The 22,540-nt window shown below is 34.9% G+C and overlaps 1 protein-coding gene across 21 annotated transcripts in view; it reads right to left on the bottom strand.

The window, feature by feature from the left end:
* Positions 1 to 22,540, bottom strand: part of BLTP1 (bridge-like lipid transfer protein family member 1) — a 194,760-nt gene that overhangs the window by 121,131 nt on the left and 51,089 nt on the right. For all 21 annotated transcript variants that reach the window (XR_011537220.1, XR_011537221.1, XR_011537219.1 and 18 more), the window contains 8 exons: positions 20,598 to 20,715; positions 14,475 to 14,630; positions 14,109 to 14,206; positions 12,364 to 12,542; positions 12,087 to 12,193; positions 10,924 to 11,132; positions 4,845 to 5,072; positions 3,894 to 4,031 (listed from right to left, as the gene is read on the bottom strand). Coding sequence is in view for 17 of the 21 variants with exons in the window: in XM_070609157.1 (XP_070465258.1) it covers positions 3,894 to 4,031; positions 4,845 to 5,072; positions 10,924 to 11,132; positions 12,087 to 12,193; positions 12,364 to 12,542; positions 14,109 to 14,206; positions 14,475 to 14,630; positions 20,598 to 20,715 (1,233 nt within the window). In the remaining 4 variants the exon portion in view is untranslated. The remainder of the gene's footprint in view (positions 1 to 3,893; positions 4,032 to 4,844; positions 5,073 to 10,923; positions 11,133 to 12,086; positions 12,194 to 12,363; positions 12,543 to 14,108; positions 14,207 to 14,474; positions 14,631 to 20,597; positions 20,716 to 22,540) is intronic.

Below are 22,540 nucleotides of genomic sequence, written 5' to 3' on the forward strand. Positions count from 1 at the left end.
TTTGCTTGAGGAAGATCAGCCCTGAGCTAACATTTGTGCCAATCTTCCTCTATTTTTTTTTGGAAGTGGGACAACTCCACAGCGTGGTTGGTGAGTGGAGTAGGTCTGCACCCAGGATCTGAACCCATGAACCTGGGCCAAGAATGAAAGCAGAGAGTGAAAAACTTTAACCACTTGGCCATGGGACAAGGCCCCCAGCATTCATTTTTACATCTTTCTGCTCCATACTCTACAAAATGACCACAGAGATCTTTTAAAAAGGCAAATATTATCATGTTCTTCTCTCAAGATCACTACATGCTATCAAAGCACCTCACACCTCTTCTTGAGCACTTTTCACACTTGAAATTATTTATCTTAATTTTAACTCCCTCAAATATTTATCTTCTCCACCATTTATTAGGGTAAAGACCATTTCTGTCTTGCTCATTATGTATCCCAATGCACCTAACAGAGTGATTACAAAAGGTAGATACTGCTGACTAGGAAACCATATAGCTTTCTTCACAGCAAGTCTTCTCAAAGACTTCAATATACTAATATACACTGAGACAGTTCACAGATACTTCCCAACCTAATTTTACTATGGTAGTGTTTTTAGCGTGGGTGCGCAGCCCATCTTACAGGGCTAGCGTTCCTTGTTTCAATACATTTTGGGAAATGCCTTCTCAAAAAAGAAATTTTTACGGATAAGAGCTAAATCTAAGTCATAAGGAATTCTTAAAAGGAAATTTCAAATTGTGACTTTATAACAGCTCCAGAAGCTCTTCTGATACAGTTTTTATTTTATCTTATCTAAGCTGTGACAGTATATAAAATCACCTAACTTCTCCAGACATCAGTTCCCTTATATTTTATCTGAGGGAGTTGGAGAGGATGGTCAACAAAGATCTCTTCTTGCACTGAGATTCCATAATTCTTAGTATAAAATTGTTGAGGCTTTTTTGAAATCAAAAATGCATGTAGGGGCTGGCCCAGGGGTGCAGTGGTTAAGTTTGCACATTCTGCTTCTTGGAGGCCTGGGGTTCTCCAGATCGGATCCTGGGTGTGGACATGGAACCACTTGGCAAAAGCCATGCTGTGGTAGGCGTCCCAAGTATAAAGTAGAGGAAGATGGGCACGGATGTTAGCTCAGGGTCAGTCTTCCTCAGCAAAAAGAGGAGGATTGGCAGTAGTTAGCTCAGGGCTAACCTTCCTCAAAAAAAAAAAATACACGCAGATCTTGGATTGTCCTAAAGCTATAACCTACCCCATACACCAATAAAGCTCATACTCTGAATTTTATCATAGCTTGCATTATATTGTGGGTTGAAGAGTATCCTAAAAAGATATGTTCAAGTCCTAAGCTCGGGTACCTTGTGACTACGATCTTATTTGGAAATAGGGTCTTGGCAGATGCAATCAAGTTATAATGAGGTTACACTGGATTAGGGTGGACCCTAATCCCATGACTGGTGTCCTTGTAAGAGGAAAACTGGGACACACAGACACAAGTAGAAAATGCCATGTGAAGACAGAGGCAGAGATTTGAGTGATGCATCTACAAGACAAGGAAGTCCAAGGATTGCTGGCAACCACAAAAGCTAGGAAGAGGCAAAGAAGGATCCTCTCCTACAGCCTTCAGAGAGAGCATGGCCCTGCTAACACCTTGATTTCAGACTTCTAGGCCCCAGAACTGGGAGAATAAATTTCTATTGGTTTAAGCCACTCAGTGTGGGGTTCTTTGCTATGGCAGCCCTAGGAAACTAATACACATCATAAGACGATCATAAAATAAAACGTGTGGCTTCATAAGTTGGACACAATAAGCCATCCATCATCACCTTAGCTCATTAACCTTGAGGTCCTGCGTTAAGACTAATGCTACCAAGAATGAGCAGCTACAGCTAAGTGACCCAGGACTGATCCTGAGATATAGTCACAGTGTGAAGCCTCCCACTGTGAAGGAATATCAGATAGGATAAAGGAAGAAAAGATTTCTTAGGAATAGTCACGCCAGCAATATAAAACGTAAGCAAGTTACGTAGGTAATCTAATTCCAAGAGAATATATAGAGAGCATCCTGTCTTTGGGGTGAATTATGAAGTGCTAACCACCTAGGAAACAAAGTATCACCAGTACTTCTAACTATCTCCTTGCTATCTTCACCCCATGAACTCCTTTTCTAATCACCAAATAAATCATACTCTAGACTTCAGTCTCTGTACAAGTAATCAGGGTTAATGTGAACTCTCATAATGAGCTCAACAAAATATTTTTTGTATCTGGTAAAGTCTTTTGAGAATGCAATGATTAAAATAAAAGTTAAAGGGTCACCAGGTACTCATAAGAAACCAGAGATACTCATCCAAGATTCTCAGAACTCAGCCATAAGAAGATATTTCCCTTTTACCTTTATTAATTTCCTCAACAGATTGAAAAAAGGAGATGGGCTTCCTTTCCACACAGTGGCCTCCCAGAATTAAAAAACAACCAATTCTAATGACCTACAACTTAGGGAGAGGAGGACATGAGTTATTTTTAAGGTTTCTGTGGCAAGTTAAAATAAAAGTGCTATGCAAGATCTTTGTAATGACAGAACAGTGTTGTATCTTGATTTCAGTGGCAGTTACATGAATCTACATGTGATAAAATGACACAGAATTATGGCACGTTGTACCAGTGTCAACTTCCTGGTTTTGATACTGCACTATAATCATGTAAAAGATCAACACACAGAAAACTAGGTGAAGGGTACACAAGACCTCTCTGTACTCTCTGCAACTTCCTGTGAATCTATAATTATTTTGAAATAAAAGTTTAAAAAGAGAAACACATTCTGTGGCAAAAACAAGAAAATATTAAGCGTTAAGTTTCAGGTACTATGATCTCACCTACGTCAAATACATATACAATCAAGTGTCACTTAACGACGTGGCTACCTCCTCAGAAATGCGTTGTTACTGTTTTCATCCTTGTGCAAACATCGCAGAGTGTACTTACACCAACCTAAATAGGACATCCTACTACACACCTAGATACGGTACTAATCTTACGTCACTATTGTCACATAGGTAGTCCATCATTGACTGAAACATCATTATGCAGCACACGACTAAATTTGAAAAAATTAATCTATGTAGAAAAATACAGTCAGTTAAGGCAAAAGAATGAAAAGGGGCTATGTTATGTTAAATAAGATAATCAGTTACTACATAGAATCCATAGTATGATTTTGGGATGTGAGATTCCCTCCCCTGTTTATTATTTTACTTTGCCTTATATTAAAATCCATTTATATTTCTAAAGTAAACAACTTGACTAAAAGTAGGGAAAGGGCCCTAAAGCAGTGGTAGGTGCCAAGAGAAGACATTTGGCATTAAAAAATAATAATAAAGTGATAATCTACCCAGGAATGTAAGTTATTTCCATTTGATGAATATCATTGGTTCTCTTCCAAAACAGAGCCAGCGCTAATTCTTGAAGGCACTGATAAAGTATCTTGTAAGTAAGTTAGATGAATAAATCACTGATCATGTAGCTATGCATGTTTTGAAGATTATGGTACTGGTTAATACTAATTCTTAGGTTGTGATTTCAATCTAAGTTGAAACTAACATTTTATGGATTTTTCTCTTCCATAAATATGAGGAAGTTATAAAGTATTTCTTTCCATTTCTAAAAACAGATACAAAATATAATTGAGATTATATAAGTAGGGAACAGAAGAAAAAGAAAACAGATTCTTGAAAAATTCATATGTATATCACACACCTACTTCATAATGTAGTTAAATTAAAAGTCTCTAATTTAAAGAGCTTTATATTGCATGCACAAAAGCTAACATGTTGTTTGACCCCATAAAGAATAATAAAAAATCTCTAAGTCTCCACCATAAGTCACTTTCACATTACCTGATAGTTATCACTGACAAACACATTCAGGGGCGAGAGGACGAGTTGCAGCATGGTCTCCCTAAATCCTTTTTTCATTTCAAAACACAGTCTTTCCAAGAAAGCTGTAGGGCACTCAGGACCATCAGTAGTTCCATGCTAAAGTCAAACAAAATACCATAATCAAGATATAAAAAAACAAAGACCAAGGATGTATGGAAAAATAAAAATTACATTTATCTAACTGAGAGATTTTGGCTTTTAAAAAGAAGAAACAGTGCTGACAAAAACCACTATTCCCTACCTCAGTAAAGACATTAGGTTCACTAAGCACCAGAGGTAACTTCTCGGCTGTGTAACCCTAGGCACATGACATGGAGCCAGCATGCAGCACAAAGCTCTAGGGCCACCCACTGCCTGTCTGGCCTGGCTCCAATGGCCCTGGGTTCCACGGACAATATCATCTCATTCCAAGTCAGCTTCAACAGGCCCAAGGGCCATCCTTAGAGCGAGCCAGGATTCTGTGCTGAATCCAAACCTCTGACACAATTCAACATTGAGGATCAGGCCTGAATCTTGATTTTGTAATGGGTCCAACACAAGGCCCCAAACTGATCTGGAGTTTGAGATAAAGGCTAAGAAAATGTTAAGTCCTAGAATATCCATCAGGCTAACTATAAACTACTCAACTCAATGCCATGACAAAATGTTCTAAAGTTACGCAGAACAGCAAAGAGGGAGCTAAAGTAAAAGAAAAACAGAAAGTAATCAATGATCAAGTAATTACAGTATGAAGAGAATAATAAACTAGCTTATAAAGATAAAAGGATATATTTACAAGTTTCTGAATCTGAATTTTTTGTAAGAGAGAGTGTGTGTATGTGTGTGCACGCGCGCAGACACATATTTAGTTTCCTATGCTGGGTGAATTCCATAATACACTTCAGACTATTTTAATATGCAAACACTTACAACAGGAAGACGCCCGTGAACTTTGTACAAATTAACAAGTACAGTAATATCCCAAGGACGCAAGGTAAGCGGATGAATTGACTTGGCTGAACTTTCATTTTCCTTTCTGTCATTTTCCATTCCAACAGCAGTCCACCCAGAGCTGGATGATGTTGACAGTGACAGAACAGGGCTTGAAATAACCTCTTCAAAATCCATATACATGTCATCTTCCCCAAAGTAGTTTTCCTATGAATGTTAAGAAAAAACTGCTATCAAAAGAGATATGTAAAAATAACTTCTCACCTTAGAGCCCGAAATTTGTAATCTCCCTCCCTAACCTATCTTATTTAATCAAAAGCATCAAGTCTATTTCCTTAAAATGAGAAAAAGATATACATATTAAAAACTTACACTTACTTGGCTGCTTAGCAAATAAATAGCAAAAAAAAAAACCAAAACAAAAAGTTACAGAAGTTTATAGTAAAGCTTCATGACAACGCCACCTCCAATTACAGCAAAAACTTCAATTTCGGTACCAGAAGAAACCTTTTAAGCTCTGTAAGGTTCAATGGTTTTCAATCTGTGCTTCTCAGAGTTCTGAGGCAATAAAACCCAGAGACATCCTTTGGGAGAAGAAGAACAATTCACTGAAAATCCATCTGGCTAAATCCAATTAGCTAAACACTACAATTTATATGTCCCAGTTGCGATATTTATCGGGAATATTTTAATAGCTTCAATACAAATGTCCAATTTTGGTTAGTGATGACAAAAACGTGTTATAAACACATTTCACACAGTTCATCTTGCTCTTATGCATCAGAATTTCAGAAGTGTTTCAACTATTACTATTCTGGGAGTTTTTGCATCAGAATTTAAATTTATTTTTTTATTTTTTTTTTATTTTTTTTTTTTTAAAGATTTTATTTTTTCCTTTTTCTCCCCAAAGCCCCCCGGTACATAGTTGTGTATTCTTCGTTGTGGGTTCTTCTAGTTGTGGCATGTGGGACGCTGCCTCAGCGTGGTCTGATGAGCAGTGCCATGTCCGCGCCCAGGATTCGAACCAACGAAACACTGGGCCGCCTGCAGCGGAGCGCACGAACTTAACCACTCGGCCACGGGGCCAGCCCCTAAATTTATTTTTAATTAAAATTCTTTTTCCTTCCCATTAATTCTGAATTTAAATTTTGCCTATATGATCTGCCAGTAGTAATCAAAAGTTCTTAAAATATTCCAGTTAACACTTAATTATATTTGTTCAATATTAGAACCAAGTTCGTATTTTTGTAAATTCTGCACTTTGGTTATTGACATTTATTTTCTGGCTAGGGTTCTGGACATCAGGTCAATGAATATCTTTTCATAGGAAAGGATGTTGAAGGGCTTAAGGTCATTCAGTTAATTAGTGGCAGGACTAATATTAAAATCTCAAATCTACTCACTCACTGAACTGGTGCTTTTTCCTTTATTCTCTATTGTTATGTGCCTCTAACTAATACAGGGCCGACTTAGAACCTTCTTGAAATCTCTCTCTTTTTTTAAAGCATTTCCTTTATTTATTTATTTATTTTTGTGGGGTGGTTTTATTTTTTTGGTGGGAGTGAGGAAGATCTGTCCTGAGCTAACATCTGTTGCCAATCCTCCTATTTCGCTTGAGGAAGATTGTCCCTGAGCTGACATCTGTGCCCATCTTCCTCTATTTTGTATGCAGGACACTGCCACAGCATGGCTTGACAAGTGGTGTGTAGGTCTGTGCCTGGGATCCAAACCTGCAAACCCAGGCTACCAAAGCAGGGTGTACAAACCCAACCACTATACCACTGGGTCAGCCACTTGAAATCTTGATAAAAGTGCATATATAACTCTGAGGCATGGACAAATTCAAGCACAAAAATAAAAGTAAATAAGCATTAGTTTTATCCTAAATTCCAACATTAAATTTTTAAAACTAAAAATAAATGTCTGAAAAATTTCAATCAACATTAAAACCCTAGAGGTATTCGGAGCAGCAGTTCTCCCTTAGATTATCTGAGAAGTCTTTTTAAAACATACATGCCGTCATCTAGTCCTGGAGACAGGTTCAGTAGATTTACAGTAAATATGGAATCCAGAGGCAGGCGGAAAGTGACAAAGTTCCTTCGGTGATTTTATCTGCAAACAGGCTCCAGACCCAGTCATCTCTGCCCCACCCTCTCTCCACACAACTGATTTAAGGAGTCAACGTATACCATTCATGTTTATTAGCATTCAACATACTAAGTTACCGACAAACCAACAGAAATAAGATATACTTATTTTAGCTAATTTTTAATAATCCTACCATGTAAATCTCTTATTTTTAAAATATTCCCTTGTAGTCACTTACAGTCTCTTACAATTTTTAATCTTAAAAAAAAAAACAAAGAGATTCCTGAAGATTACTACAATTAAAAGAAAAAGATTCTCTTGGGTCTAATGTCCAACTTGCTTCTAAACCAATCTCCACTTAATTATCTGAAACAGAAATAACTCATATCAAATTCTTTAGGGAACATTTTCACCAAATGTGTCAATGACTGTTTTCAGAGTTACAAAATGCTAGGAGTCTTTAGTGACAACACATTTGCAGCTCTTGAATATTATCAACAAAATATACTTCTAAAATTATAACTCCTTGAAAAAGTTAGTCTCAGTTAAATGTTTAATGTTGGATGTCTTATTTAAGTTTTGTGAGGTTTGTTAAATGTGAATTCCATCTGGAAGGGTTAATTTCTTAAGGATTCACGGAAAGAATTACCGATTGGCTTACAGAACTGGGAAAATGTGTTCTTTTGTCATATATCCTAGCCTGTATGATTTTAAAACGCTAAAATAAGCTACAGTTTCAATTTTCTTAAGAGTCCTCTGTAATTTTATTTTCTTAGAGATAGTGTATTAAGTGTCAAGTAACCTACTTCAAGTAACAGGAGACAGCCATTTTTTTCCTAGCTAAAAATTCATACTTACCTAACGATACTCATTTCTCAAAAAAGAAAAAAGAAGAATCATCAACAATAGTTAAAAGAAGGCTAATAAAATCAGAGATGCAGGGAAAAAAACCCTACCAGTATTCTGTTTCCAATATTAAATTTTTTTAATGGAAACTTGATACCAGGCTTCTGTTCAGGGCCACTAACACTATTTTTGTAATAAGGAAAACATACTTGCCATATATACCCTTAATCCATAGTTACTATTTGCCACCACTGACATGCTATCACTATTTAGATTCAGATTTCTCTTCTTCCATTAAGAAAAAACGTAATGAGACTAAAAGAAGTCAGTTCAGAAAAGTAATATAAGTGGTACTGTTATTCAACCTTGTATCCACAACATAAGAAATGACATGAAGCTTTTCCAGTATGACTGAAACGACTTTGCACTGACACTTGAGAGTTGCTATGTTGTCTACACCTTCAGAAGACCTCTCATTTCCATAAAACATCCTCATAAATTTTAATGCATGTTTAGTATATACTCTTCCTAGAATTCTTTATAATGATAATGCCAGGCCTAGTTTCTTTTGTGGATTTTGGAGGTCAGTTTTACAGTCAAACAAATACAGAGCGATTCTTTTTTTTTTCTAGTGTATCCTTTAGAATTTCTTGTTGTTTACTTTTGATAACTAAAACAAATACAATCTCAAGTTACATGAGTTTTCATAGTTTTCTTTTACATATACATACATACATTATACATATCTCATACCTAACTTCCAAAAAGTTTTCAAGTTCTAACACTGACACTGAGTAGAACATAAATTATTAACACAAATGGGGGGAAAAAAGGTAATGGAAAGACAGAGATATTCAAAATAACATCTCCATGTCAGCACGACACTAAGCTTTCTGGGTAGGGAAAAAGAAAGAAACTTAAAGAGTTACATATAGTCCTAATAAAAGGAAGAATAGAGTTCACTAGGCTAGAAAAATTTTTTGGCTGTCATGTTTTGGATACATAGTTTATAAAATATCTCAAAACTTAAAAATTTTAAATTTGTTTTTGTAGACACTTCATACAAGTCCTGAATTAATTTGATGAATGCAAATACTAATACAATCTTTAGCACAACAAACTTTGACACTATTAAAAACTTGTTATAAAATCTTTAATGCACAGAAAAGTCTGCATTAAAACATAATAAACTACCATCAGAGGTTATATCTCTGAAATTATAATGAAGTCTAAAATAAAGCCACATACTTCTTCCTCTGTATTCTTCTTTGTTATAGTCCTCTTATTTTTGATCAGTGTGGACTTTTTTAAATAAAAAAAATTGAGGTCTGATGTACATATGGTAATGCAAAAGCCAGAGTTAATACCTCTCTGGTAGTATTCAAAACTGATATTATATCAACATAACTAGCTTTAGCTGCTAACTAAATCATTGCTTATATTTAAATTAAAGTATAATTCAGCCTCTTCAGGAAGACTCAAGTTTGAAATTGCATTTTAGATTCTTTAGTTATTCACATGGAATCCTAAGAAAATAAGGTATTGGGAGAAAAATTTGAAGAATATTTTAGGTCAAACAATGGTTACAAGAAAGAAAAAGATGTGTGTGCGTGTGTGTGTGTGTGTTCCCCCCTTTGAATCTGAAGAATCACTCTTTCAGCAATCTCTCCTAAAACCCCAGGGGAAGAAAAGGTAAAACCAAACAGAAACTGTAGGTTTCCAAAAGTATTTAATACATGTTGCCTTGCATCTTTTATCTTAAAGTGCATCACCTGATGCTTTATGGTGTTTTTAGTAAATATAATACAGTAACTCAAACATTGAGATTTTATCCATCTTCAAAGCTTATTCAGTGAGCACTTCTTCCAGAGAGCCTTTCCTAACAAACCTTGCTTGTCTATCCCTGACCAACCTGGATCATCCTAGATCCTTTTCAGAATTAATTACTCCTGTTCCTGTACATTATGGGATTCCTTTTTAGCTAAGCATTCAATACCCAAACCTCCGCAGTCGTGAAACTGCAAAAGGAAGCAAATAATACTGATAAGATTAGACTCATACAAACATCCATCCCACAAGTAACGCTCCTGCTCATGATTGGTAATTCTGGACAATTAGTCTCTCTTTGATTATCAAATGTAGTAAACATCCGACAGTACCATGAAAATCTAAAGCAAGAGAATTTGCAAAATCCCAGAAAAATGCAAAATTTTTGTGAAGTTGCTAAGAGTGATGTTGGATAACTGCTCAAATCACAAGTAGAGCCATCAGTGATAAGTGAGGATCTTCAAGCCTTAGAGCAGTTACCTATAAAGAAGGGTAAATCAGCAAGAATTATTGATGACTTGCTGGGAACTTTTTAAAAGTATGATTTGAATATCAAAAGAATAAGAGAGATGTCTAGAAAACTGACAAGGTGCTCAAATATTTTTCTTAAAATAGCATCTCTTCATAATCATGCTATAGACATCAACCTTAAAGTGCTATCATACTATGTAATCATGAAATTTCAGTGGAAGAATTATACCAAAGTGAATCAACACTTAATTCAGTCTTTGTTCAAAGAAGTAGCACATATTTCTTCAAAAACTAAATTTGTCATACTCTGAAATAAACTCATTTTCATATATTTGCTTCACTTTTTAAGACAGAGCTCCAAACAAATCTTTGCTTAATATTCACCATGAAATAAAGTTGTTTGGTTTTAATGCACTCACTCGAAGCAGACTTTTCCTGGTAACGATTATCCTCAGATAACAAGGTTCTCTTGGATTTCTATTGCTGCATTAATTACAACATGTTAAAATTTGTCCATATATATGTCTATCCTGCTATACCCCTCTTATCTTGTTGAGAACAGATGCTATATCATTTCCATCTCTAGCAAATAGCACAATTCCTAGAACATACTAAATGCTCAAAAAAAAAAATGCTGAACTGAGAAGCACATTGTTTTTAATAAATACATTTGTAATTGAGTCTAGCACCGCAAGTCCAGTCAACATATATAATATAAACTCAACATGTTCAAAACATCCAACTGGCTATTTCAAATGGTCTCAATTTCAATTAGACATTAACTGCTTTGCTTATGTTTAAATATAAATTCTTTTAAAAATCATACCTTTATACACAGAAAGGCATTTAATAGAGGTCCATAGAGAGTTATCCAAGAATCTGGGGAGAGTTCCATTTCTACATGAAGTTTATCAGGTGGAAGTTCTGAGGGATCAATGGGTGGGCGTGAAGAAGCAGAGGGAGAAGAAACAACTCTGTCTGATGTTTTCTGGGATGGCCTTAACACCGAGAGCATCGTTTCTTCCATTTCTGACACTGGAAGAAATTGAGAGGAAAAAATATAACATTTGGGGGAGGGGGAAAAGTACCTCTTAGAAGTTCTTCAAGGACTATTCACTACAAAATTCTATTTTGCAAATATGAAAACAATTAACACTGATATAATATCTATACTACATAATGAAAACAAACCTGAAAGACTAATAAGTAAGAAAGCAAATAAAGAATAAACTTCACTGAAATATGTATGGAAATACATAAATCAGATGGCAAAGAATCAATGAAAAGTTCCTGTTAACATAGGTAACACTCTCAGTGAGTCCCTGCAACATAAACTCGGCTCACAATTAGGCTTTAACTATACGTGGGCATTAAACTACAAATTTATTTTCACATAAAGAACTATTCAAAAACACTGTGATATTATCAACCTCCACACAAAAGAAAATTATGAAAACTATTCTTTAAAACTTAACTCACTGGAAAAACAAGGAAAATATCATTTGACTCTAATTCCATTTTGGATCCTGATAATAAGGCATATAAGCTTCAGGGAAACTATGATGATATGAGAGTTGTCAAAATGCATTAAAGAAACTAACATTTCACAAATCAAGCACTTTAAATATAGACTCACACAGACCTTGTTTCATATGCCAACTCTATTGCTTCTAGCTTGGCAGACCTTGAGAAAATTAGTTTCTCTGAGCATATTTCCTCAACTCCACAATGACAATAATAATAATATTTCTCTCACAGAGTTGTTGTAAAGATTAAATGAGATAATATAAGCCAGGAAACAGCTTGGCCTAGTACTTGATACATATTAAATGCTCAATGAAAGTTAGCTGTAATTATACCAAAATTCTTAAAAGATTTATGTCAAAAAATTGGATGCATTTCCAAATTTTTTACTTTTTTTCTATCTTTGATGATTATCAATTATAACAGCAAAAGTTTCAAAAGTACAAACGATATAAAAACACTTACATGATTGTTTTAGCTGTTCATCTGCTTTTTGTGGATAAATTGGATGCCACGTATAATCAATTGTAAGCATGACACTTGGGACAGTCCAGCATTCAACCCAACCAGCCCTTCGAAGAGTAAAAAAACAAAGTTTCTAGTCAGGTACTTATTCCTTTAATTGCATACAGACACCAGTTACAGATAACCAAATTTTACTGGTATTCTTTGAAAGAATCAGAAGAATAATTTCTTCACATATAAACATAAAATACTTAGATCACGAATTTTATGCACTCACTTTTCTTGAGTAATGTTCCGCCATTTTGGTTTAACTGTTTTCTGACCACTTTGACACTCAGCAGGAATACCAGTATCATGAGTCATTTTATTTGGGTGGCAATTCTTTACCAGCATAAATAATGAATATTTACTAGGGTGGCAATCTGGTAGAAACAAATGAAGATCAACATCTTCTCCCTAAAAAATAATTTATAATAACCCAAAGTAGTAAAATAGGTACATAAATATGTTAGGTTACTATTACAGGCAAACCTATCTATAGTAATCATGAGAATAAATTCAAAAGAAAAACACAAATTTCAAGTCACAGATTTTACCCTGAATGGTCAGGTAAATAACTGGAATAAGATTTTACATTGACTAAAACAATCCTAGTTAGAAAGTCAACGAAAAAAATCAGGAAAGTAAAAGGCATAGTTTCCTTCCACAAAAGAGTAAAAAGATTATCTTCCATGGGAATTCACAATTTCACATATAACTCAGAAAAAAAATTAAAAATCATCTAATATGAGCTCAAGTGGAATATGTTGTGCATTTTTATTAATTTTTAAAATACAATTGTCTCTTTCGATTCTAGTAAGTCTTGGTTCCTCAAGTGACTTTTAAGAATTCCAAATAGGTTTATCAAAGGACCCTCACTCAGTTTCACTTTTTTCCTTATCTCCTAATCTTTGTTTTTTGGGGTTTTTTTTAAGATTTACTTTTTCTTATTTTTCCTTCTTCTCCCCAACGCCCCTCAGCACATAGCTGTATATTTCAGTTGTGAGTCCCTCAAGCTGTGACATGTGGGACGCTGCCCGAGCACAGACCCACAAGCGGTGCCAGGTCCGCACCCAGGATCCGAACTGGCGAGAAACCCTGGGTCGCCGAAGCGGAGCACCAAAACTCAACCACTTGACCATGGGCCAGCCCCTCTTTGTTCGTCATGATGCCTGGTTTCTTAACAGGCAGCATAGCAGAGTGGTTAAAAGAACAGAGCCCTAATCTATATTGCCTGGGTTCAAATTCCAACTCAGCCACTCACTAGCTGCACGACAAGTTACAGGAGCTCGGCTCCTCAGTGTCCTAGTCCATAAATGCAGATAATGACAACTACTACTTCAAGAGGGCTGATCTGAGAATTAAATGAGTTACTACACACAAAGCACTTGGAATAGTGTCTGACACATAGAACACGTTTAATAGGTCTTAGCTGCTCTTATTATTATTGTTGCTATTTTTTACTACCGTAACCTCCACCAATACTAACAACTACTACTGATTGCACATAATCTAAAATTAGGTGTTCCACAACGTTTTGAACTCATAAGAGCTGGCTTTTGGATAAAAGAAAGGTATTTGTGGTTATTCCTTGAAATTGTGGTTACAATTAGGAATGAAATATAGGTAACTAAAATCTAGTTCATAGACAGAGTAAACATTAGAGTTAGAAGGGGTTCGTAAGAGAATATATAGATTTTTAGAAATGAGCTCTAAAAAAATAATCAGCTCAGGAAATTTTTTTTTTATTGCCCAATTTCTTAGGGGAAGTTGGCGAACTTAGGGGAATGGCAGAATATTACAGTTAACTGCAAAAAAGAAATAACAATTCTGTAACAGACACTAAAGTTAGTAAACAATACAGGAAAGCTAAAATACCTCCGGGTGGCAATGAGATGGGCAGGGGACGGTAAAGATAAGCTTTGGGAAATCAAACTTACTAATAAACCTTATGGAATAAACAACACATTCAATTATACATACTCTTAAAGAGAACTTGGTATTACATGTAGCTGGAACAAAGTCCGTAAAAGGCAAAGAGAAATCAATGTTCAGTGTTTCCCCACAGGCTGCCAGATACACTACCAAAAAAAGGGAAAAAAAGAAAATTTACTCTTATTTCCAATAAAGTTTTAAATAAAAATTGCCTTAAATACACACAAATCAAATTAAATTTAAGATAATACACTTAGTCCAATACAAACTCTGAAATAGTTCTCTGACGGTCTCAAAAGATAATGGACAAGATCAATTCTACTATCTATTAAAACCACAAAATCAATACCAATTTTCTTTGTTGGTATGTCTTCATGAACAGAACGCTTAACCTAATTCTTTAAAAGTTCTTACCATTTTCCTGTTGTTTAGTGGAACAGTCAATCCAATTGTGTTGATTAGCAGCCCAAATCATTTCAAATTGATGAAACATGATTTTAAAATTCCATGTATATGGAACAAATGAAAAAATGTCTGGAGCACTATCACTAGACCAGTCTTGAATTAAATCTAAAATTATCGGGGTGGGAGATAGAAAGCAAAATTAATTGAAATTCAGAAAACAAAATATAAAGACTCTAATACCAGTCAAAAATGAATTTTTCTTTTGTAACTAAAAAGAATATTTATAATGAAATATTAAAAGGTCATTAAGATATAGCTAAATGATTTGACAGTAAACAAATGTTTACTTACTAATCACAGTTCCAAATTTAAAAAATGTTATGCATTTCATATGCCTATTATTTTTTTAAAGAAACTTCTGAAGATAAAAGAGGAAAAAAAATCACTCAATATTCCACTACCCAAATATTCAACATCATGAATACATTTTCTTCTATGTAGATTTTTACACTATCCTAGATGCATATGTTTTATATGTTGCTTTTTTGCACTGAACTTAAAATTTTTCCATGCTATTTCAAACACATTAACAAAAATTTTAATCACAGTTCATTAAAGACATTTGCCAAGATTTACTTAACCATTTACTATACTTGGATATTTAGACTTTCCAAATTTTTGTGCTCTTTATAATAATGTTACCACATACATTTTCATGCGAGATATTTTACATATTCAGGATTACTTTGTCAGTACAGATTCCAGAAGTAAAATACTAGGTCAAAATTTATGAATTTTTTTTTTTTTAAGATTTTATTTTTTCCTTTTTCTCCCCAAAGCCCCCCAGTACATAGTTGTATCTTCTTCGTTGTGGGTCCTTCTAGTTGTGGCATGTGGGACGCTGCCTCAGCGTGGTTTGATGAGCAGTGCCATGTCCGCGCCCAGGATTCGAACCAACGAAACACTGGGCTGCCTGCACCGGAGAGCGTGAACTTAACCGCTCAGCCATGGGGCCAGCCCCCAAAATTTATGAATTTTTTGAAGACTAGTATAGATTACAGAATTGCTTTCCAAGAGTAGTGAATCCATTTATACTCCTAACAGAAATCTGTGTTCTACTAGCTATTTCACTGTACCCTCTTCTGCATTATATTTCTTTCTACCTCTCTCTCTCTCTCTCTGAGAGGTAGGGTGCAGTTTGATAAGTGGTAACTGAAAAATGGTATCACACTTTAATAGAATTTCCTAATTATAAATAGGGTTGAACATTTTCTCATGTTGTTTTATTCATTCAACAAACACTCACAAACTGTCTACTGTGTGCCAGATTCTGTTCTAGACTCTGGGAACACAATGGTGAACAAAATAGACTTGGCCTTAGAATTATAGTCAATCATCTTTGTTGATTGCTGATTAGTCGTATTTCTGATTTGTATGGTTTAACTGCTGCTTTTAAAAACTGTGTTCATATACTTAGTCTACTTATCATTTGATATCTTAATTTTTTTTAACCTCAAAAGGCAAAAGATCTTTATATAGCAATGTTAGCCCTGATCTATCACCATGGTTTCCTCTACTCTTTCTTCTGGCATTCATATCACTTACACGCATTGTATACTCCCAGCAATAATGTCTTTCAATGAATGGTCTCCTCTTAGAAGTGTCACGCTCATCTTTTCATCCCACAGTACATAACACAGCACTACGCATATAAAATTAGAACTTTGTGCATTTGAGAGAAAGCAACAATTGGAAGCAAGATTATTACAGCACAAACTTTGATACCAGACAGTCCTGGGTTTAAATTCTGGCTGTATCATTTCACTAGCCACGTCATCTTGAACAAATGACCTAAATGCTATCAGTTTTCTCTTCTACAAAATGGGGACAACTTCACAGTTATTGTGAGAATTGAGATAATACATGTAGTTTTAGACAGTAACTGCCACAGGGTAAGCCCTCCTCGAATGGTAGCATTTATTATTAAAGATATTCTAAGGAAAATACTAAGTGCAAATAATTACATAAAGTTGTTTTCTTTGAATTTTAAAGGAAATCTTTAAAGTGAAAATTATTAGATTCAATAATGAAATCAGAAGTCAAATTTATCTTATGTAATATCAAGAACTCATTTGAAATTTAACTGCGATGTGCAAAAGCTTGTGTACATATATTAGAAAGAAAGCCCTCTCAATAAAATGGCAAAATAGTACATTTAATATCAAATGTCAATAACAACTTAAATTAATATTAAGATACAGAGTTTTACTATATCAACAGCAAAAGGCATTTGACTCTTAACCTGTTCTACGAATACAGAAAATTTCACTCATCAGATTTACTTTAAATATATTTTTATTTCATTTAACAAGCAATCACAGTGGTTCATCATACCTCATACTATCTACGCTCACCTCTAAAGTTTTACATCTACATGCCACCCTACCTAACTAACCTGTCTCTATCCCTGCTTTCTAACTTTGTTCTTTAGCACAGTGTCTAGCACTTGGGAGACGTCCAAAAGTCATCTCTGGAATTAGCCAACTCCACAGTACAAATTCATCAAGCTGATTTTCTCACTTTTCTGCCTCATAAACATTTTTAGTTCTGCTCCTTTATTCAAACTATCATTATCTAAAATAAATACACTCCTTGGTATCCTCTCTGCTGAAGAAAACTCTAACCATCTTTAACAACAACATGATACTACAGAGAGAGAGCACAGGGTCTACAACCAAAAAATGGTTCTTAAATGTCTCTTCAACTTACTGGTTTCATCAGTTTGTCCAAGGCATTGAACATTTCTGGGCTTCAATTTCCTCACTGTTAACTCAGGGACAGCAATAACAGCTACCCGTTTTTAAAGTCATTGTGAGGACAACAGAAATGAACATGCTTTGGAATGCTCTATGGAAACAGACTACACAAATCTTAGTATTACTGAGTTCATTTACAAAGACCATTTCAGATCTTAATGTCCTTCTTTACCTTCTCTGATTCCCTTCAGATCATAGTGATTTCTTCTGTACTCATGTCTTTCCAACATGCATTTGTTAGCTTCACAATTCATGCTTACACTCAATATATACACTGTTTTGTACTGTTTCATTCGTCTAAATCTAGAGCACATGCCAATACACTTGAGAGTGATAAATACTACAAAACAAGAAATGCCCACAAGTGATATCCTCTAAGTTCTCTGTGGGCCGAGATCACGGTTTATATTTGTTGAGATCATGGTTTATATTTGTTTGAATCATTATTCATAAGAGACTTTCAACTTTTATTGGTTCCATTTATCTACTTTACATTTCTACTAGTTAAAAGATTGAGGTATAATTGCTAGTAAAATAAACACAAATTCAAATAATCTACTAATCATCTCAGGCAACCGATGTAATTTTACAAAATTATTAGCCAATTTCTATTTTAACAAGTCTTATAGTTTTTTCTTCTATACCTTAATTGAAATTTCAACACATTCTGCAAGACAGTTTCCCTACCAGCTTATACAACATCCTTACTGATAAAGATTAAAAGTTATGGTAACAAAATATTTTTACTAGGATCCTCAAAAACTATTTCTAATTCGTATTTCTCTTTAAATCAAAAGCTGCTCTCATTACCAGATGGTTTTATCAAATAACTTGATTAGAAAAAGGAAGCACTTTTTTGATAACTGTCATACTCATTTAGATAAATTTTTAAACAAATTTTTAAAGTTATTAAGCTGGAAATCTAAATGTTAGTCTGAAAAAACTCATCTACAACTCATTTTATAATTAAGTTGCTAGGCAAACACCCTATAAAATGCCAATCAACTGGTACTGGAGCTTTGCAGTACTGTTATATTGTTTTCTTCTCCCCCTTATCAAAGTAAATCAAAGTCAATTTCATTATTCCCAGATTCTGCCTTTGTTCTACATCTTTCATTCCTGAGGATCTAATTATATTTATCATGAAGCTCTCTTTGTCCCACACTGAAATCTCTCAAGAACAATTTTATCTCACTAATAATGGGCACGAGAATGGCTGTTGAGGAATAGTAGGCATTCCCTCACACCAAATAGATAATTTATTTTATGTAGAATTCTGTCAATAGAGAAATATAAAACTGAGGAAAGAGGAAAATAATTCAAACACCATGACATTCGCTCCAAGACTAAAAATGTATCAGTCTCTAAGCCATCCTTTATAAAAAATAAAGTTTTTAAGACTCTAGAAAGCAACAGAAGTAATATGACTAAATATTACAGCCATTAAATCCAGGAGATGAGAAGTTGTTTTGTATCTTTCTATATTTTTTAAATTTCTCCAAATAAATTTTAGAAAAAATAAAAAACCAAAAGTCAATTTTAAGAGATGTAAAGATTAGAGTTAGAGAAAAAAATAATTTAGGGAAAACATGGTTGTAATTTAGGAAATGTGTACTTGGCTGTTTAAAAGTAACTAATACAATACTCAGTCTAAATGAAAGTGCTACTACAAAGTAAAAAATTTTAAATCCTGAGGAATTTATACTTCTACTCCAACTATTCTTAGCACTACCAGAGTCTGAGGATGGGAAATTTCTGGAGGAAAAACAACGTGAAAGATTAAATGCTTGAAAATGCTGAGTTTGGATTTTTTTTCAGTTTAAATAAATTGAATAATTTATAATAAAAAATCTAAAAAAAAAGAAAACAGGAACCTATTTTAAAAGATTAGCAAAGTTAAAAACTACAAAATCTTAGGTGAGAGGGAAAAGGCTACTGTCAAAGAAACTGTATATAACAGATTCTTGAGCCAGACTACTTGGGTTGGAATCCTAGCTTGACCAACTTACTAGTGGTATGAGCCTGGACAAATTGCTTGACCACTCTGTACCCCACTTTCCTCATCTGTAAAATAAGGATGACGATAATAATATTGATTTCAGAGAGTTATTACGAGGATTCAACAATTTAGTACGTACAAATTGCTTAGAACAGAGACAGACAATACACACTAGAAGTTTTAGCTATAATTTTTTTCAAAAATCAGAATTGAGTAGTACGGATTCAATGTTTAGCTTCACTGACAGACATCTATGTTGCCAAGGATTGTGTCAAAATTTCTGCTACGGGACCCTGACTTGAGCCTTGGAGAAGAATTACATAACTCCAAGAATGTAGAAGCATTCTATCTAGTCCCCAAGGCTCCCAATAAAACCAAAAAACTAAATAAAAGACACAATTGAACATATTGTAGTAATGGCATTATAAAAAGCTAAAACTCTAGTAACTGAAATTGAAGCTTAGATAATTAAGTAATTTCATCAACATCATATTGGTAGTAAATAATGTCAAGACTGGACCATCTATGAATACCTTAATCACCACTATACCCACAAATATCTAACTACTCAGGACAGACCAGATGCGTGTAAACAACTGGTGGATTGGTGGATGGATGGATGGATGGATAAATGCAGCAATCAGTCAAGCAAATATTAGGAGCTCTAGCGTAGCCACTGACCCTGGCAAATCAGACCGACTCTATCTGGCTAAATCTTTTACAGGAAGACTGAAGCAACGCTACATACTTTTATGTAGTAATATTTGTGTTATTCAGAGACCAAGACCATGTGTTCCCACACTCATGAGTAGCTATCATAATATGCTGCAAGAAATAAAGGAATTTTTCCAACTAATGATAGCATCAACTCAATTGCCCATGCCAACGGAAAGGAGTAAGTAGGGATCCAAGTAAAAAAATAACATATTTGACTATTTGAATATACTGTTTGTGGATTACAATAATTAAAACAAAATAATGAAGGCTGCTGATGCCTAATTCAGGAACAGAAAGAAACTGATTCATTTTCCCCATCTTATCCCCCACTAGACTGACACGAAGGACTAGCCTAAGATGAGTTTGTCCATTTTCTTCTAAGTTCAGTTTTGGGTTCGTATTTTCCTTGTTTGGGTTAGAAAAGAGCACAAAATACCTACATTTAAATTTTCCCTCTGATATTCTCGGCCCGAAAAGCAGTGCAAAAGTAAGAAAGTATGAATTGTGTTATCAAATCACTATGTTGAATCTAAAAGCAAAACTTACTGTACACAAGTTCTGTGATAAATCTCACTGTATTTACATTTATTAGAAAATTACCTGTAAAAAAGTTCTTCTGTGCAAAGATGAAGTGGTAGGTGGCTTTGTAAACCTCTAACTCACACTGCCACGTCTGCGGCATGTTCCAAACTCGGGGGTAGCTGGCATTGATGTGGAACTACAAACCAAAGGTTAAGTAAAAATATTAAAGCTTAAAATGCGACATTGTGTGGACAGCATTAGAAATGAACTCACACACATTAGTGAGTAGTTAAAACTTGTTTTCCTACTGAGCTGAACAGAAGGTCCATACATCAGATGAGGGGTTAATATCCAAAATATATAAAGAACTGATACATCTCAAGAACAAAACAACTAACCACCCATTTAAAAGACGGGCAAAAGATCTGAACAGACATTTCTCCAAAGATATACAGATGGCCAACAGGCACGTGAAAGGATGTTCAACATCATTAACTATCAGGGAAATGCAAATCAAAACTACAATGAGAGATTCACCTCACTTCCGTCAGAATGGTTATAATTAACAAGACAGGAAAGAAGCATTGGAGATGATGTGGAGAGAAGGGAACCCACATACACTGCTGGTGGGAATGCAAACTGGTGCAGCCACTATGGAAAACAGTGTGGAGATGCCTCAAAAAATTAAGAATAGAACTACCATACAATCCAGCTATTCCACTGCTGGGTATTTTTCCAAAGAACATGAAAACACAAATGTTTACACATGCATCCCTATGTTCATCACAGCATTATTCACAATAGCCAAGACTTGGAAGCAACCTAGGTGCCCATCAAGGGACGCATGGATAAAGAAGATGTGGTGTGTGTGTATATATATATATACACACACACAATGGAATACTACTCAGCCATAAGAAATGATGAAATCTGGCCATTTGTGACAACAGGGATGGACCTTGAAGGTATCATGCTAACAGAAATAAGTCAGAGGGAGAAAATATTGTATGATCTCACTCATAAGTAGAAGATTAAAAACAACAAAAATCACATAGAGACAGAGACTGGATTGGTGGTTACCAGAGGGGAAGGGAGAGGGAAGAGGGCAAAAGGGGTGATTAGGCACATGCGTGTGGCAACGGATTGTAATTACTCCTTTGGGTGGTGAACATGATGTAATCTACACAGGAATCGAAATAGAATGATGTACACCTGAAATTTGTACAATGTTATAAACCAATGTTACTGCAATAAAAAGAAAAAGAAATGAACTCACACACACTGGTGAGCAATTAAAACTTATTTTACTGCTGAGCTGAACACAAGGTTGCTTCAAGATTTTAATACTGCTGTGGCCAAAGGTCAGTATCCACTGTTCCATCCAACTCTTCAAAATACTAAGCCATGATGTGGTTGAAAAACTTCAAGAACAACAAATTAGGCTACAGTTTTGATGCTGCACTCTAGCTAAACTAACAGAGTGGCGGCCAACATCCTTAATTCCTCCTTAAGCCTAATCTGTTAAGTGAGAGGCTTAGGGTCACGGAGAGTGGAGTACAATGCATACTGTCCCACAGAAGTCTGGTCACTAGTGTCTCCTGGGTTCCCATTTGACAGCACGATAGTTATAGATCAGAAACAGTACTTTGTGGTGTAGTCTACCCGCCAAAGCTTGGCAATTCTGCAAAGGTAAGAGCTGCCTGACCAGGAATAGCATTATTGCATAGCACTATTTATCTGTACCAGCTCAGGAATTCATTAAAATGCTAAATATGTATGTTATTCAATATATTCTTGGTAATTGCAAAGTTCCTTTTAATTTACATATATATCATGTATAAATATGCTTGCTTAGACAAGCAATTAAGGACCTAATGGTACCATCATATAAAAGAATCCTCTCTGAATATCAGCCGTTCTACATAGTGGCTTTTGTCATTATTGTTGTTGTCCCTGATAAAAAATAATAAATCTGCCTGACTAGTGAGTCTTCAATCTGCAATCTGAATCACGAGAATTTC

Source organism: Equus przewalskii, chromosome 2 (assembly GCF_037783145.1).
Source record: "Equus przewalskii isolate Varuska chromosome 2, EquPr2, whole genome shotgun sequence".
NCBI classification, from domain to species: domain Eukaryota; kingdom Metazoa; phylum Chordata; class Mammalia; order Perissodactyla; family Equidae; genus Equus; species Equus przewalskii.